The 16,900-nt window shown below is 35.3% G+C and overlaps 1 protein-coding gene across 1 annotated transcript; it reads right to left on the bottom strand.

The window, feature by feature from the left end:
* Positions 1 to 14,972, bottom strand: LOC140057591 (sacsin-like). Its single transcript, XM_072103307.1, has 6 exons — positions 14,935 to 14,972; positions 14,064 to 14,149; positions 13,560 to 13,830; positions 11,926 to 13,434; positions 2,754 to 11,555; positions 1 to 2,613 (listed from the first exon to the last, which is right to left on the bottom strand). Exons 1-6 carry the CDS (start codon positions 14,951 to 14,953, stop codon positions 314 to 316), a joined length of 12,987 nt encoding a protein of 4,328 aa, XP_071959408.1. The 5' UTR covers positions 14,954 to 14,972; the 3' UTR covers positions 1 to 313.
* Positions 14,973 to 16,900: the final 1,928 nt, after the last annotated feature.

Raw genomic sequence — 16,900 nt, forward strand, 5'->3', positions numbered from 1 at the left:
TTCCCTGAGACATCTCTCAGAATTCGAATGGCCGATAAATAATAGTAGTAGTCAAAAGACAATATTTAAAATTAAATCAAGTTAGTGCTTCTCACAGGTAAGAATGATATTTAACTTACTTTCATATCATTCAATCAAAACAGAATAACCTCTTATACGAACATATTTCTCTCACGTTTGTACGTAAGAAAGTTAGTTAATTCAATTAATTTTAAAGCATCCATAGCCATATTATTAAAATATGCAACATAGACTCTGTACCCATGAATTATGCTGCGTTCATTTAATCATATTATCCTCATTATTGACATACTCAGTTAATAAATGTTTCCATCATGTCTAAAATTAATTTTGCATTTAAGATGCACTTTTCGGCATCCTCTCTGTTGTATATGTTATGTGGTATCTCGTTGTTATACTGAAGTGGATAACGAGCGGCATTTTGATCTTTGCCGTATGTACATAGCTCATTTACATAGTTACGCAGATCAGGTGAACATCCTGGAATATCTTCAACTGTGATTCTCAGCCAGTTAAGACTATGAGTCATATAGCCTTTTCCTGTATGTGATAATATAGCAGCTTTTAATGACTTCTCTACTGCTTGCATACATTTATAGGCAACCCATTCATAACTCGGATTACGCCAATTATCATTATAGGCTGCTTCGAAGTCATGGCAAGCCTGCCTCTGCCAGATTTTAGCTTGGCCTGGCGATGGTGTATATTCAAAGTCACGATCAGTCCATTCACTAAATCCAGTTGAAGTATTCAGATTTGTTCTCTCTCTTCTAGCTCGTTGGTTCCAAGTTCTATAACGTTCCTCCCATTCTCCAGAATTTGTTGGATAGTAATTGTTCTCAGTTGATGCTTTAGGACCGTGAAGTTCATTTTCTAAACGATCTACTTCATTTTTTAGATGTTTAAACACTTCAGTACAAAAAGCTTGATTATCTGGATTTTTATCCGGATGCCATTTCCAGTATAATCGCTTGACTGCTTTTCTTCTTTCTGTATCTTCAAGCATCCAAATCTCTTCAAGTTTGTCTGACAATTTCTCCTTTGTTTCGTCAAGATTGTCATATATTGGTGCTGCTGCTGCTGGTGGTGGTTCAGGGTCTTCAGGGTTATATTTAGGAGCCATATGAGTCATGTCATGGTCTTCACTGCTACATTCAGGACCTGCATACGATTGTAAGCACAAATCTGCATACTGCTGGTCAAGGTCTTCCCTATTATATGTAGTAACTTCCGACTGTACGTCCAAGTCTACACACGCAGGGTCTTCCACATTATATTTAGGAGCTACGGGTGGTAATTCCATATCTGTATGTGTGTCCTTATGCGACACCCATTTGTAAAGATCGAGTGTGCCGACAGTACTAACAGTCCCATAGTCAATAGTATACGTTTGGATAAGAGAGCCTTCAGACATATCGCTCTTTTGCAGTATTTTTGCATACACAAATTCCCCATCTGTTTCATATACAACGTACTCCCCAACAATAAAATCAATGAATGGATCATTATCTAGTGACTCAACTACATCATCTGGTACTCGAGATCCCAAGTTTGGTGACACCAGTGGATCAGACATAGCGTTGAAAGCTTGGATGTTAAGTTTACTTAACACATCTTGTATCTTTGTTAGATCATTACATATCATCTTCAACACTGCCTTGAAATGTGACACTCCAGTGAGATCACAAATACATTCCGCCAATGTCATTTTTAGATTATCTAAATCTGCGGCATTATCTTGATGCCTCATGAAAATTGTTATAGGGTCTTGTCTTTCTAAAAAGCATTCTGATTCACTAGTGGTTCCTTTAACTTTTTTACCTGATTCCTCAAGATGCGTTTCCAAGTCCTTGATACATTTAATCGTAAGAAAATCTTGAGATAGCGCTGACGAGATGTTTAAAAGGTCAGTTTCTGAAAGTATATCTTTTTTGTGATTAGCCTCATGTTTTAAAATACGACAAATACCTTGGCGGAATTCCATAGATTGGATTTTACGTTTGAAGAAGTGTAATTGGTCACAGCATCCTTCCTTTGCATAACTGCATTCACTTTGATTTGAACTCATAGTCTCTGTCACATGTTCACTGAATTTACAAGGTTTTATTTCTTTCGGCATGTTTTCGATATAAACAGTTGCAGCACTTTCCAAGCCAAAGTCAAGAAAATCAAAGAGAATACTTTTGTTATTTTTTACCTTCATTCTAACTTCATACATTGGTTTATCGTAGTACTTCAAGGTGCTTGAATCAACAAGTTGGTACGCTCGATTTGGAAGATACAGTTTCTGTACATCTTGCAACCAGTCCATGTCCTTATGATGTTCGAAGATTTTGACAACAGCGACTTTGATCTTTAAGACCAAATTTGGATTTTCAACAAACGATTGTTCATTTATATCATCGTGAACCATTCTCAAAAGTTTGCAGCACTGCCAAACGGAAGGTTCATCTTGAGCACCAAGACAACTAAATAGGTTCATATATGGGACAAAGTCGAGGGGTATTGCATAGATATATGGTTCAAGCTCAAGACCATTCTTCATATGCTTCACAGTATACTTAGCTGGGATTAGTAAGGTATCATCACAAGCTAACACCAGGAAACTTCGTTAAATTCTTTTACAATAACGTCACAAAAGTTATTGAATTTTCGACATAGCTTACAAAAATATTTGTAAATTTTTCTCATCACTTCATGTAACTTTTGTTTACATTTAGTTGAAGACTCACTTTCTGTTCTTTTTGAATTGTTATATGCCTCCCTCAAATTCGTGCATAAATTCTTAGTGTGCTGGAGAACAATTGGGAATGATGGCGTATTAGACACATTTAACATTGGGAAAAAATCCTTTGACTGTAAGGAAGTGACAGCGTAATCCGGTAGAATGCTTGCATTCGACGTCCAAACAAGAAACGTATTAGACTTAGTTACGGAACCGTTGTAAGCTACGCCTACAGTTTTACGTCCTATAAATTGTTTGTGAAGTTTCAGCAATGTATTGTCTAAAGGATCAGGTACTAAAAACGCTATGTCACGGATTTCTGTTAAGAAATCTTCATCGTTCTGCAATTCTTCACTATTTTCAATGTACACCACGAGGTCTTTAGATTGCTGCAGTACATCTTCCTCAACGCCAATCGTTTCTTTTATCTGTCTTGCGAATTGTAAAATCATTTCTGGTTTAGGTTTTGTTTGTAAGCCGAGATCTGTCATAAATTGTTTCCAAATTTCCTTACAGAATGGACCTGGTAAGAACTTTTCAGTCGGTAGCATGTGTTTGAATATTGTATCTGAATCGTCAAAAAAATCACATATACGTTTTAAAGGCTGATATTTGTGACCTATTAGAGGTATATTCTTCAAACCCATGTCAGATATCAATAACATTCTTTCATCATTTGATTTACCCTGGAGAGTTTGTCTGATGTGTTCCAAGTGGTAAACTCTTGCTTCATCACTAAACTTGTGGAACGATTTCAGAATGAACTTCTTGTAGACACTGGATTCCGTACATTCTGTTAAGCCAACAAGAGTGTGTATTTCTTTCAATGACCTATCATCTTTAATAAACCCCGCCTTGGATTTAGTTAACCATTGTTCTTTTTCCACCTCCGGAATGTCAGAATGAAGAACAAAGTTCTGTTTGCTTTGATTTAAGGCAATGGATTCATTGTAAATAGAAAGGTAGCATGGTAACTTTTTTAAATCATTGACATGCTGTTCCGTTATCTCTGATCCAACGACTTGTTCAAAAAACAACAAAACATTTCGTCTGTTTTCATCAGTTAATGAACCAAATGCTTTGTCATTTGCTTCTAAGAGACTAACCAAACTTTTCAGTAATCTCTCAGGTGTACTTTTAGTGGTAATAAATCGTTTAATAAAATCAATAATAGACATCTGAGCTCTGTAGTTACACCCACTTTTGAAAATAGAACAATTTAAAACTGGAAGTTCCATCTTAGCAAGAGCATCTCTAACTTTGTTACCAGCTACATAATAGTCATTAAGTACCGAGTCAACTTCTGAAAATGGCATTAGATAATGATTTACTGTAGCTGGACCTGTCCGGATGGTAACAGGAAGCACAGACCAATTACCCATCAGTTCTCTGATGCAAGTAAATTCATTATCATTATCACTGTTTTCAAATTCCTCTTTCAAAAAATTCCAAAGTTCTCGAATCCATGTTTTGTTTGGCACTTCATGACGGTTCGGGTCCCATATAACTTTCGAATTTGAACTTTGTAGGTATACATTAGTGTGTAACCTCTCCACAAGATCTGTAGTGTTGAATCTGTTTATTTCATGTGACTTTTCTGAAAAATGACTTTGAGCGCGGCTATGCACAAATTCTTTCAAGCAGTTCGGAAGTAACGTGTACTTTTCTGATAGAAATGTTGTTGTACTGAACCTTCGTAACTGTGAATCTTGCGTTAGCAGCATTGGCAGCCCATTTAGTGGAATAACACCGTCTTGTAATTTCCCGTTCATATCAATATACTTCAACAGTTTAAAGTAATTTTCTTTACTCTTAAAGCTTGAGTTAGTGATGTTACAAGGCAATTCATCTTGATTTAATTCAGTTTTAAGGAAATTAACGACAGCATTCGGTGAAACTTTCTCAACCGAATATATCCGGCGTTCACCAGCCTGATGTCGCGATGTTGCTTTTATCAGACCACTGTATACATTATCAGGAACAATTGTTACATTGAAACCAAGGCGTTGCAGAATTGGTATTGGAACTGTATTTCTTTCTTGTTTTTTGTTTCTTTGTTTCTTGTTTAGTAAAACCTCTTCCGTATAAAGGTATGCCGTATCTCCAGTGGGTTCAGAAAAAACGGGAAGCCATTTCAATGTGTAACGAAACCTTTCACTCTGAAACCTACTACAAGGCCTGATAGTTTCACCTAACAATCTGATAACCGGAAACATTGACATATGATTTTGAAGAATATTTACAAATACTTGTGCAGCCAGTTGTATCCAACCTGAAGGCACTATATTTACATCTGGAAAGTAATACCAATATACCTCCATCTTCTTGTTCATTGAAGAAAAGGTCAATTGTGATCTGAAGATTCTGTCTCTCAATTGTAGTAAAAGTTGGGAGTAGGACTGGGCAATAACCTGGCATTTAACGTAATCATTCCAGTCATTATTTTGCGAAATAGTTGATAAATTGCGTCTGCTAGGATCAAGACTGAAATGTCCATTAATACTGACAGGTAGATTCACTTCTATTGGAAGTGGTAGGAAGCAATACGTACGTGCAGTGGGCTGAAAAGTTGTAGATAAACACGCTGCTACGCCACTTCGTGGTAAAAGTTTAAAATTTCCTTCAGCATATGCGCATGACAACACATCAGGAATCTCGTCAGTAGATCCTATTCGTTGACTAATTAACCATACTTGTTCTTCGCCATATTTATCAGAAATTTTCATTTCATATGTAACCTCTTTCATTATGATTCCTTTTATGCTTGGTTTCCTGGCACAATCTTTTACATAGTGATAAAACTCCTCTCGTTTTTGTCTATCTTCTGGCGACAACTCTGCACTTACCCAGTAATCTGTTTTCATTTTGTTGGATTTATCAATATGTGAAATTGTAATCTTTGTAAGATTATTTAAATACAATAACATATTAAACGCTTTTGATTCAAACGTGTTAAGCAATTTCTGCATTTCATTCCCATCGAATAGCGCCTGGCTCATTGGCACCTGATTATTTAAAGAAACATGATGCCTCATTTTTGTAGTACGTAAAGGAAATCTAAACAACGTACACCCCTTATTTTTGAGCGAGGGAAAACGAAAACAAGCCAGAGATCCTCGAAATAATTTATTGATTTTTTGTGAAAGTTTATATTGAAATCCTGGTGATTCTACAGTGGCGTGATCAATGAAAGCGCAGTGCGGATCAAAAATACAGAGCGTGTCGTCATTAGTTAAAAATGAAGGGCAATCTGTGAGATGGTACACGGAATTGAACCCTATTCCATATTGCCCTGTCTTATCTGGATGTACAGACTTTGCACCAGTTCCAAGCTCTTGAATTCCCTTTAAGTCATCTTCTGTGAAAGGTTTGTTGTTGAAAACACACAATGCTGGTCCAAGAGTTTGTTTCCAGGATTCACAGAATACATTTTTATCTGAATGTTGCCGTTCGTCAAATATAAAATTAATTTCGTCGGCCCCGGCGTCGTCAGAATTCTGTAGCAGCTCTTTGAATATTGATTCATCACAAGGATACCCCTTCAGTATCTCACCGATTCGATTAGTCAGTTTCTGAACTTGCCCAAACATTGTACCATTAAGTTCCAATCTATGCTTGGAAAGTACTCTTGTTCTTATATCTTTTATGCCTATATCTGCTGCCAGTTTATGAGGTATTAGGTCATTGCACAGTATTTCTCCTTCTAAAACATCGTCTGAAGTGTCATGCAGACAGAAGCTCAATTCGTCGACTGGTCTCAAGCATCCTTGCTTATCAGGAACTAAAATTTGCCGTTCATCCTCACAAGCTATATCTTCAAGAGGTTTGCATTCAGCAATACTTTGAACCATGTCAATTGCCACTTGTAAATCATCTTCTTCAAGAGCGTCTTCTTGGTACTTTAATTTAAGATTATAGCTGACATCTAACAAGATAGAATACGAGAAATCATCTTCAATGCCTAACAATTCAAAAAACGATTTATGCTTTTCAAGTTCTGTTGGTAGTTTGTAAAAGTAGGGATGGAATTCTCTCTTGCACTTCAATGCAACATGCTCAATCTTCAAGAATCTTCCAGAGCAAAGGACAATTGCTGATTTCTGTAATTCTGTACGAATGGTGTCTTCAAAATCATGCAGCAATTTTCCAAGATCTGAATATATATTTGTGCACATGCGCAAAACAGTCAATTCATTCTCTGCAAGGTTCTCATTCTTAATATTGCTTAATTGTTTAAGTTGTTGTGTGACGTCACAACAATAAGATGTGCTAATTTGGTTTGGTAGATTAAACATCTGACGTACAGATTCTGAATTTTGACATAACTTAAAAACAACTTCATCAACAATAGGTTTCACAAAACATACCGAATCTACACACTCAGAAGGATAAATCTGTTCTTTTGCACATAAAAAATCTCGGCTATCTGTTGTAAACCATGGAAAATCTTTCGGAAAATCGCTGGGTCTTGAAAAAACTGGCAATATATGTAGACATGACAGTTCTTCTTTAAACTCCAGGTCGATTTTCATCCGTTTTTCTTCTAAAAACATCATGAAATATTGTAGCCTCATTATCTTGTGTTGCCTATTATGCTTACTCTTTTCAATAACTTGACCTCTTTTTAGAAGTTCTGGAAAATTTATATTATCCTTTAAAATTCCTAGCTCAACCATAATTTGCATTCGTGTCTCGTCTTGAAAGGACTGACTTGGGAAACGATTTTCTTCGGGTTCAAACAATTTGGCTACTTTGCCATCCGGGTGTACAACATTAGATATCATTTGCAAATGATTAGTACTGTTTGTTGGAATGCACGCTATGGTCATTAAGAGAGTTTTATACAGCGGTCTCTTATAATTGTCAATAACATGCATTGTTAATCTGTTACGAATATCATTTTCAATTTTGCTGATGTTAGGAAAAAATATTTCTTCGAAAAATCGCTCTTCATTGTATGTTATTGTATTCAAATAGTCACCACAACCGGCAATTAGAAATCCCTGGACAACTTTATCCGGGATATCTACAACATATCTTCCATGTGAGATGAATTTCTGAAGAACTGTTTTGACATTATCAGCAATAGTAGTATTCTGAACATCTGGCTTGTAAATTACGATTGAATCAATATTTAACCATTTATCATCCTTTGAGAATACGCATGGTTTATCTCCAGAACCATCAATTCCATGCACGATAGCCATGTAGAATGATTTTAGCAGAGGAAAACATTCACTTTGCTGAGGAATCTGTGATTCATCTGGCCAAAGGTCATACATTTGGGCAGTTCCAAGGTATTTCTGTGCTTTTTCGTGTTTTAATAAGCTCACATAGCTTCTAGTAATAATGTCCACAAGAATGGCTTCGTTCCAATCAGATTTTTCATCCACACCATATTGTGCAACTCTTTTCCAAAGACTACGCCTATCGGTAGATACCACAAAATTACCATTTATATGGCAAGGTACACCACATGCTGGTATTGAAAGTGGCAGGAAACAGAATATTTCTCCTTGTTTAAGACTGCTGTTGACTGGAAGTGCTACACCTCCGCAGGGAATTTTATATCGTGATGTAGAAGTATTGTTTGGTTTCTTGAATAAATCTAGAGCTTGTGATTGGCCCATTGCAGTAAACACTAACCAATCTCTGAAATCTTTCGAAGTAATATGATGAAACAGATCAGCACCCTCTGGTGTTAGAAAATGTTCAACACTCACCATTGTTAATGCAGATGGATAGTAACCTATATACTCTTTTTGTGACAGATACTGAGAAGCTTCACGCAATATGCTGTTCTGAATTTCAAACTTCTTTTCTTCATCTTGATCATCCAGTGAAGCGTTTATCTTTTTCAGGTATTGTTTTGGATATTTTTCGAGAGAGAACAGTTTTACAGCATGCGTTGGGTTTTGACGAGGTTGTAAATGATAAACGGATACCTTCGTTACATGTTGCGTAAACAGAAGTAGTTTCTCAGACGTTTCGTTTACATTTTTCATTAACTGAACAATGCCATCTTCATCAAAGTATTTATCACTTATCTGACTTTCAATTCCCATGGCGCGCTGTCTTAATGGCAAACGGAACAATGTTCCATTAAAGTTAACTTTATTACTTTGGAAAATATCACATCCAAAAATGTCCTGATACGGTTGGAATTGATCCTTGAATCTCCGTAACGTAGATTTACTTCGATTTAGATCGATCCTAATTCCAGGGTTGCTCTTATCTCTGAGTTGATTATCCAAGAATTCTGTATGAGGGTCAAGAAACCCAATCATACCACGAGACAAGAAACTAGGAACGTCTGTTATATGATAAACAGAATTGAAACCTAAACCGAACGTGCCGATCTGCACCTGATTGTCTTGTTTTGTTCTCCCGCCGATTTTGGTAATATTATCAAAATCTGTATCACTGAATGTTGCATCGTTATAAACCCATAATGCAGGACCGTTCCATGCCTTCATGCCTTTATCTAAAAGCTTTTGTTTTAACTCACTATTTGTGCGCATATCAATCATAAATTTAACCTCAGTGGCACCTGCATCATCAGCGTTTTGAATCATCTCTTTGGCAATGGAATCTTCAATGTATCCACTGTCAAGAATGTTCTTTAATCTTTGAGTAAGATCCTCCTTTTGACCAGCTTGTTGAAATCCTGCTAGTGACATGGCACCGCTAAACTTTTGAGCCAGTGAGGCTACACCAAGACGTTGGTAAATCTTACGAGGAACACTTTCATGCACCAATTTTATTTCTTCAAAATCGTCATCATTTGACCACTCCTCGTTTGGAAAGCATACATCATCACACGTAGTAAACTTCAGGCAATTTGAATTTCCAGTGGCCACAGGAAGCAAAATTCGATCTCTAACCTCGTCGGGCAGTTGTTCATCGGAAAATTGTGTCAAGTTTATAATAGATTCAATGATATGTATTACCAGATCTCTATCATCGTTAATGCGCTCTTCTTTCACGTTACCATTAGCTTTTTCATGGAATTGCACAATTTCCTCCAACAATCCAAGCATTGGTTCGGTCTCACCATCAAATGTTGTACTTGCTCCAAACTCATTAAATAAGTGTGTGAACGCATTTAATTTTGGAGAAAGAGTATATAGGTATGGTTCTAAGCTATGCCTAGTTTTTTTGATTAAAATTTGTCTCGGTGCAACAAAACTTTGTCCCGTCCAAACAAGTTTGTCCTCGTGCTCTCTAAATGATTTAAACTCATCTAAATTACTTTGCATAACGTAGTATATATCGGGTAGTATTCTTTCAATGGTATCTATGAGATCTGTGTTCTTAGTTTGATGCTGATCAGTTAGAAAGCTTACTATGTTCTGTAGATGTGTGTAAATCGACTTCAATGGAGGTGTTAAATCCCACTTGAATCTTTTAGATAGTTGGTTGTACTCATTTGAGACAAGAGCCAGTGTTGAGCCAACTAAAGGTGCGTGTGAGACAGATGTTACATCTTTTGGTGAAGCTAGAGTTTGATTTGACTGGAACCAAGGAAATTCTTCTGGGTATATCTGTTGATCTACAACCTTTACAACAGGAACCCATTGATAATTTTCAAGGTATGTAAGCACATTCATATCATCCAGAATTTGGTGAGAACATTCTAACAGTTCACATACAGCATGTGCTTTGCCTTTGTCGGGATGTACCATTAGGAGTTCTACACATCTTTTAATTTCCAAAGGTTTTACTTGCTTATGTGTTTTTAATCCAAGCTGTAGTAGGATATCTCGATAATTACAGTCAAATGGTGCAGCAGGAAATAAATCCTCTTCTCCTCTAAACAGCTTGCTTAAAAGGTGATCGGACGGATCAAAACATTCAGATGCCTTCTGATGATTCCCGTTTTGTAAAGGGATAAATGGTTTGTCTTGTATTGTTTTTATTATTTTCGACCTGTACGTCTTATTGACTTCGTCCCACCTGTCCATTATCCAAATGATTAATTCTGTCAACTTCTTGTTTTCTGTGCATTGAATCATTTGACACAGCACATCTTCTCTTGGACATTGTTTAAGGCTTAATTTAGAGGCCAAAATTCTGGAATCTTCACTTGATACATCAAGAATTTCCTCACTTGTTTGAAAGTCGACTGGAAGAGTATCTTTACTTACTGTCCTTAGCTCCTTGCCGTTTTCCATGGCTGCCTGGAATCTATTGGTTCTTCCCAAGACGCGTGTTGCCTTATCAAAGACAGCAAGTTTTACTATAATATTCCTATCTTCAGTTGTCATATTATTTGGAATATCTTTCAAAAATGCCCTCAACAACTCTACATTATTCACAGACAGTTTATCAACATCCTCCTTAAATGTTTCACTAGTTTTGGCTTCCGCATAAATTCGCAAGATGTCTGTGGGTTGTGCATAGTGGAAGTACTTTCTCCATTTAGAAGGAACAAATTCTGCATTATCAAAGTTAACAGGAATCAGATGCAGTTGTGGTAGTATATCTTCGATACTTGATTTGTTGCTGCTACTGGTGACAACAATGTGAGAATTCTGTTGGAATCGAACTAATCTGATGTTATCACGGTCTTTGCTGAAGTTGGTGGGAACCAGTGTAATACCTTCAAATTCTTGGATGTCACACTCTGCTTCATTACAAACGTTTCTCTGTATGAAATTCCAGATTATTTCAAGCCAGCTCAGTGGCGGATAACCATTCCTGCCAGGACACCATAAGACATCTGGTTGGGTTAACCAATTAAGTGGCAATGCTTCTTTGAGCAAAGCTGAAATCATTTTAGGTTTCAGTTTCTGAACCTGGTTTATACCTGAAAAAAGAATCAATTTAATTTGTGAGAAACAGTAAAATTATTTGTTAATAAATCTGGGTAATGGAAACTTCTACATTATTAGGCCCAAAAATAAAGCAGTTTTTTTTTCTCTCTTTTGTGGCGCAAACACATTATTAATAATGTTGTCTAACATTTAAGTTATGTCTCCTACTTATGTTATTGCACGACTAAATTTCAAAATACTAAATATTTATATAATTATCTTGTATTGTTATATAGATTGTGCTTGATTAGTTTTTATAACTATATATTATCACCCTTTGTCAATATATGATTTTTTTCTTGTTGACAATAAAGTTGAAAGTTTGAAACTAAAAAAAAGCACACAAACCTCCAAATAACTTACCTGTTTTTTTACTTTCAACTATGATCTTTTCCTTTAGTGATTCCCTTAGATCTTCTTTAATAAATTTATTGTTTAGACCTGGTACCAAATCCATTGTGCAATCACTTGATGCAAAGAATATCGCATTAGTATCTCCAGAAGCGAATTTACAAAACGATCCATCAGCTACTGGCAACAACTCAAACCCTTGTAGATCAATAAAATCATCATCGTCTAGTAAGTACTCTAAAAGGTTGATCTTTTCGCAACTAGTGAGGCTGCTCAAAGAAACATTACGTAGGGTGTCACGAACAATTTGAGGAGTAATACGGTTTCCATACTTCTCAACTGTCTTTATGATATTTGGATAGTGTTTTATCGACACAATCGGCATGTTGTGTTTTAGAAGAAGCATTGAAATAAGGCGTTGTGTTTCTTCAGGAACTTTCTCAAGAAGGTCAAATATTGCAGTATTAGTACTTATCCACTCACCATTACCAACTTCACTAAAGAACACTTTCTCAATCAGTAATAGTTTGAACAGTTCAGGACACATTAATTCCTTCCATGGATAAGTAACTTTCTCCATGTCAGGCCACGTCTGATATACACATTCAACCGAACATTGGCCTGTTTTATGTAGTTCGATAGCTTCGAGAATGAGCTTCACATATGCCTTTGGAACAAGGAGCTGTAGAAGAAGTTGGTTCCATTTTGAAATCTTATCGTGACGATCTTTAACGGGCCATTTAATTGAACGACGGTCATCACTAACACCAAAATCAGCATTCACATGTACTGGTAACCCACTGTAGTTCTCTTCTGCTGGGAGCGGAAGAAAACAGAATGTTCTGCCGTCGATCATTTGCTCCTCGTGGCTTGTGGAAACATGCATGGCTACACCAACTATTGGAAGCCGATCATGTTCTTTTGCTAATGTAAACATTTCAGATTTTGGATCTGGATTGTCAATAAAATTACTCACAAGCCACTTGTACTCAATGACTTTCTTATGATTCTTAACCTGAATATTCATTGGGAATACTATGGAAAATTGTTTGTGTTTTTGGCATTTCCTGTCTTCAATAGATGCTACCATGTTTTCTCTACTTTCCTTTACAGAATGTTTTGTTTCATCTGACAGTTTAACAGAGCATAAACATATTTCTTGTTCGGGAAGTCTTTCTCCGACAGTTATGCTTTCTGTATTCTTCAGAAATAGTAGCATTATTTTTGCATCATCAACAAACAAATCGAAATATGTTTTTATATTATTTCCATCTATAATATCTTCTGAAATTACTGATGGTTGATTTCGAAGAGGAAGGCGAAAAATTGTTCCCATGAAGTCTTCTTCTTCAGGGATCGGATCTCCAAACAGATTTGTATATGGTGCAAATTGATCAGAGAAATTTCTGATGACACTTTTCTTCGTCCTACGACCGCTCTGCATTCTACCTTTGTACTCAAACAACTCCTCCCTGGGATCCATAAATGCTAAATAATCGCCACTGAGAATGCTTGCCATATCTAAAGGTTAAACAATATGTTATATCTACTACATATCGGTAAAAATTCAATAATGATAATAATGATAATTTTAGCATATCATCTAATGGAATTAAACTCTACAAATACAATTAAAACTAGCTTACCTGTCAAATGATATACTGACACAAATCCCATTCCAAAACGACCAACTTTTGTTGGATCATCCCTCTTTTTAGATACCGATAAATTCTGTATGCTTATCCAGTCATCGTCACGAAATATTGCATCATTGAAAGCACACAAAGCTGGCCCCTGGAAAGGTGACAAATCGCCAATTCCTTCCCCTCGATACAAACGATCGGTGCCATGTTGCCGCTGATCATATAAAAACTTGACTGTCCCAGCTCCAGCGTCATCTGCATTCTGTGTCAACTCCTGTAAACAATATTTTTTTTTTATTTGTGTGTACTTCTATTATCAAAATGAAACAAAAACGTAAGAAGTTGAAAAAGTAAGTATTGTTGTTGCCAGTTATCTGATGTACATTACTTATAGTTAGTAATAACAGTTTGTAAATCGTGTCGAACAAACGCTCATGCTCCACCCTAAACAATTATATATACTGCTCTTCCGTAATTCTTTGATAATAATTTTATAGTAAATTCTACCTTTAACAATTGACCACCAGTGTAATTTCGAAGTATTTGTTTGACGTTTTGTAACAGTGTTGGCGGTTTTTGCCCAAAACATAAATCTAAGAAAAAAGAGAGCGCTTTTTATTAAATTGTATTTATTAATTGTAAAATATATGTGTGAGGGCAAAGGGCGAAGAGTAAAATAATATAACATAAAATACATTTTAATGAAATAATACATTTATTGAACAACAATCGCGTTGTTAAGTTTGTGACTTTTAAATTTCACAGAATATCGTAGTTTCGTAGGACTCTATTATAATACCGTAGCAATAATATTCGTTTGTATTGTTTAATCTATATCTTCATGGAGAGTGGATTTGACACTTTCTGGGGCACCTTTTAATTGTTTAGTCTTTAGAATGGCGATTTTCCAAAAGTTTTTGTTTCTGCTAAATAAACACAGACTCGGCAATTTTTGGCCATCTTCACCCACCTGAACAATAGATCATAGAGAGGCAGGTCTACATAATATAGTGGTAGTTATATTTTGAAGAATAGGCATAATGACTAGGAATATGAGTAGACTATTACAGTATATAGCAATACTAAATTCGGCCCAATTACGGGCGTACGGAATATTTCTACGTAAATACATGCTAAAATTATGCTTTGGCCAAAAATTATGCAAAACCTCGGGCAAAACACAATAATTATAAACAAATCAACGACCCACACACATACGGTATTTTGGTATGAGTGAATGAAATTGTCTGTATTAATTACTAGGCGCCGTAACATGGTTTGTTTTTTACACACAAAAAATGGGTTGTCACAAACCATGTAGTTTGTCTATTTGTAAAACAAGACAAAACATGGTTTGTAAACAACATGTTTGAATTACCTTCCTCATCATCAGACATGATTAAGATGTACAGTCTTGCTCCTAAGTATATAATATAATCAACACCGTTGTTATTTATTTATTAAAATAACAGAGAGGCAGAACGGTTTAGGGATTAACATATATATGACTCTCATGATGATTGAACAATTTCAGAATAATTATGGCGATGTCCGCATCCCATAGCTTTTAGGTATGGAACACAAAAAATCAACGTGATATCCTAATTTAAAAATTGGGATTGCACTAAGTAGCATCCAGATGAAACAAGAAATACTTTTGACGTAACACTTTTAATTATTGGTATATAATTATATATACTGTAATTTCGGTGTAAAAAAACTGGCAATTTTCAAATGTACGAGTATGAATAATACCTGTCGTTCACACGGAGAGAATTTAGCACCCATGAAAATTACCACCGAAAGAGAAACTTATCACAAAATCGGTTAAAATTATTTAATCAAATTTAAACAAACCGATTTGTTTTGTATCTCGCTCACCGAATACCGAATAATATGTCAAGTGCAGTGTTATGTAAACACTATAAGGCCTTGTCTTTTGAGGCGTGGGAGTACGATTACTAACACACCATGGAGTAAAGAATAATTAGCTCCTAAATTTCATTGGAGGAGTGCTGTTTACAGCCCACTTAAATGTGGTAAACGTGTACATACTAAGATACAACCAGTTGCTTATTAATGCCATACCTATTGAATGGAAAGAATCTATAGCGAGAGACCAATACGATGACGACGAACAAGTGAACACAATTGAGAAATCCTTGTTCCGAAAAGAGAACAAAGGTCAATTTTATTATAGGCACTTTGTAAATGAAATAGCTACCAATCCCATTGCAGAGGCAAAATGGGAAGTACTGTTCAATAATGCTGAACTAGATTGGTATGAAGTATGGACAAATAAAATACACAACTATAAGCACATAAATAGAATTGCACAATTTAATTTTAAATTACTACACAATATTTTACCTTGTAAAAAAAGGCTTAAAGATGGGAAAATATTAGAAAACAATATATGTGACAGGTGTAAAAAAAGAAATTGAATGTGAATTACATATGCTAGTTGTATGTATGGCTTAAATTTAATGACCTCATATTTAAGTGTTTACCAACAGAAGGTACTATCAATTGGTATAAAATAATAACAGCTGGTACACGAAACATAATTGTAAATGAACTTATTTCATTATTCACATTTTGCATTTACAAATCATGCATTTTGGACAAATTAGAAAAAACGAAAAAACATAAAGTGATATGGAATTTGTTTTCATCTGAATTGAAATTCTTAATTACAAATGAATACGAATGCAATTTTATTAAAGCAGACAAAAAATGGAAAAAATGTAAAAACTAGCATTTTAGAGAACTTACCTTGATTTTATTTCATTCTCTGTTTTAATATATGCGATATTTTCATGTATCTGTACAGTACAATTTTAAATATACAATATGTATGATGTATCACTAATTATTTTATCAATGGTTCTATTATAGCTCCATCTGTATAGAGTCTATTTACCTTTATGCCAAATATGTATCTATATCGTTTTAAGAATGATTATTAATTAGAATTATTTATACTATTATACATTTAAAATGAGAAGAAATTACAATAAAGGTGGGTGATTCCCACGAAAGATAAAAAAAAAGATACATCCAGCACACATACAGAACCTCTGAATGTGTTGAGTAGTGCAATTTGTGGCACACTACAATTTTCAAAATACAAAGTCTGCCACTATCAAAACTGAAACTGAATGACTATTACCTATTAAACTGAAACTGAATTAACATGTCTATTACCTATTATTAAACTGAAGTTAAATGCAGTTACATGTCTACACAGTAAAATGTATGTAACAAAAGTAAAAACTAAAATGGCCTATAATTAGACTACAAACTTTCGCACCTACCTAACTCAGCTGATACGAGTTCATGGT

This window comes from Antedon mediterranea, chromosome 8, assembly GCF_964355755.1.
Source record: "Antedon mediterranea chromosome 8, ecAntMedi1.1, whole genome shotgun sequence".
In the NCBI taxonomy this organism is placed as follows: domain Eukaryota; kingdom Metazoa; phylum Echinodermata; class Crinoidea; order Comatulida; family Antedonidae; genus Antedon; species Antedon mediterranea.

Coding starts and splice junctions, on each gene's coding strand:
- LOC140057591 (XM_072103307.1), bottom strand. Junction 13,831..14,063: donor CTGGTGGTCAATTGTTAAAG/GTAGAATTTACT, acceptor TATTGTTTACAG/GAGTTGACACAGAATGCAGA. Junction 13,435..13,559: donor GTCAGTATATCATTTGACAG/GTAAGCTAGTTT, acceptor TTTAACCTTTAG/ATATGGCAAGCATTCTCAGT.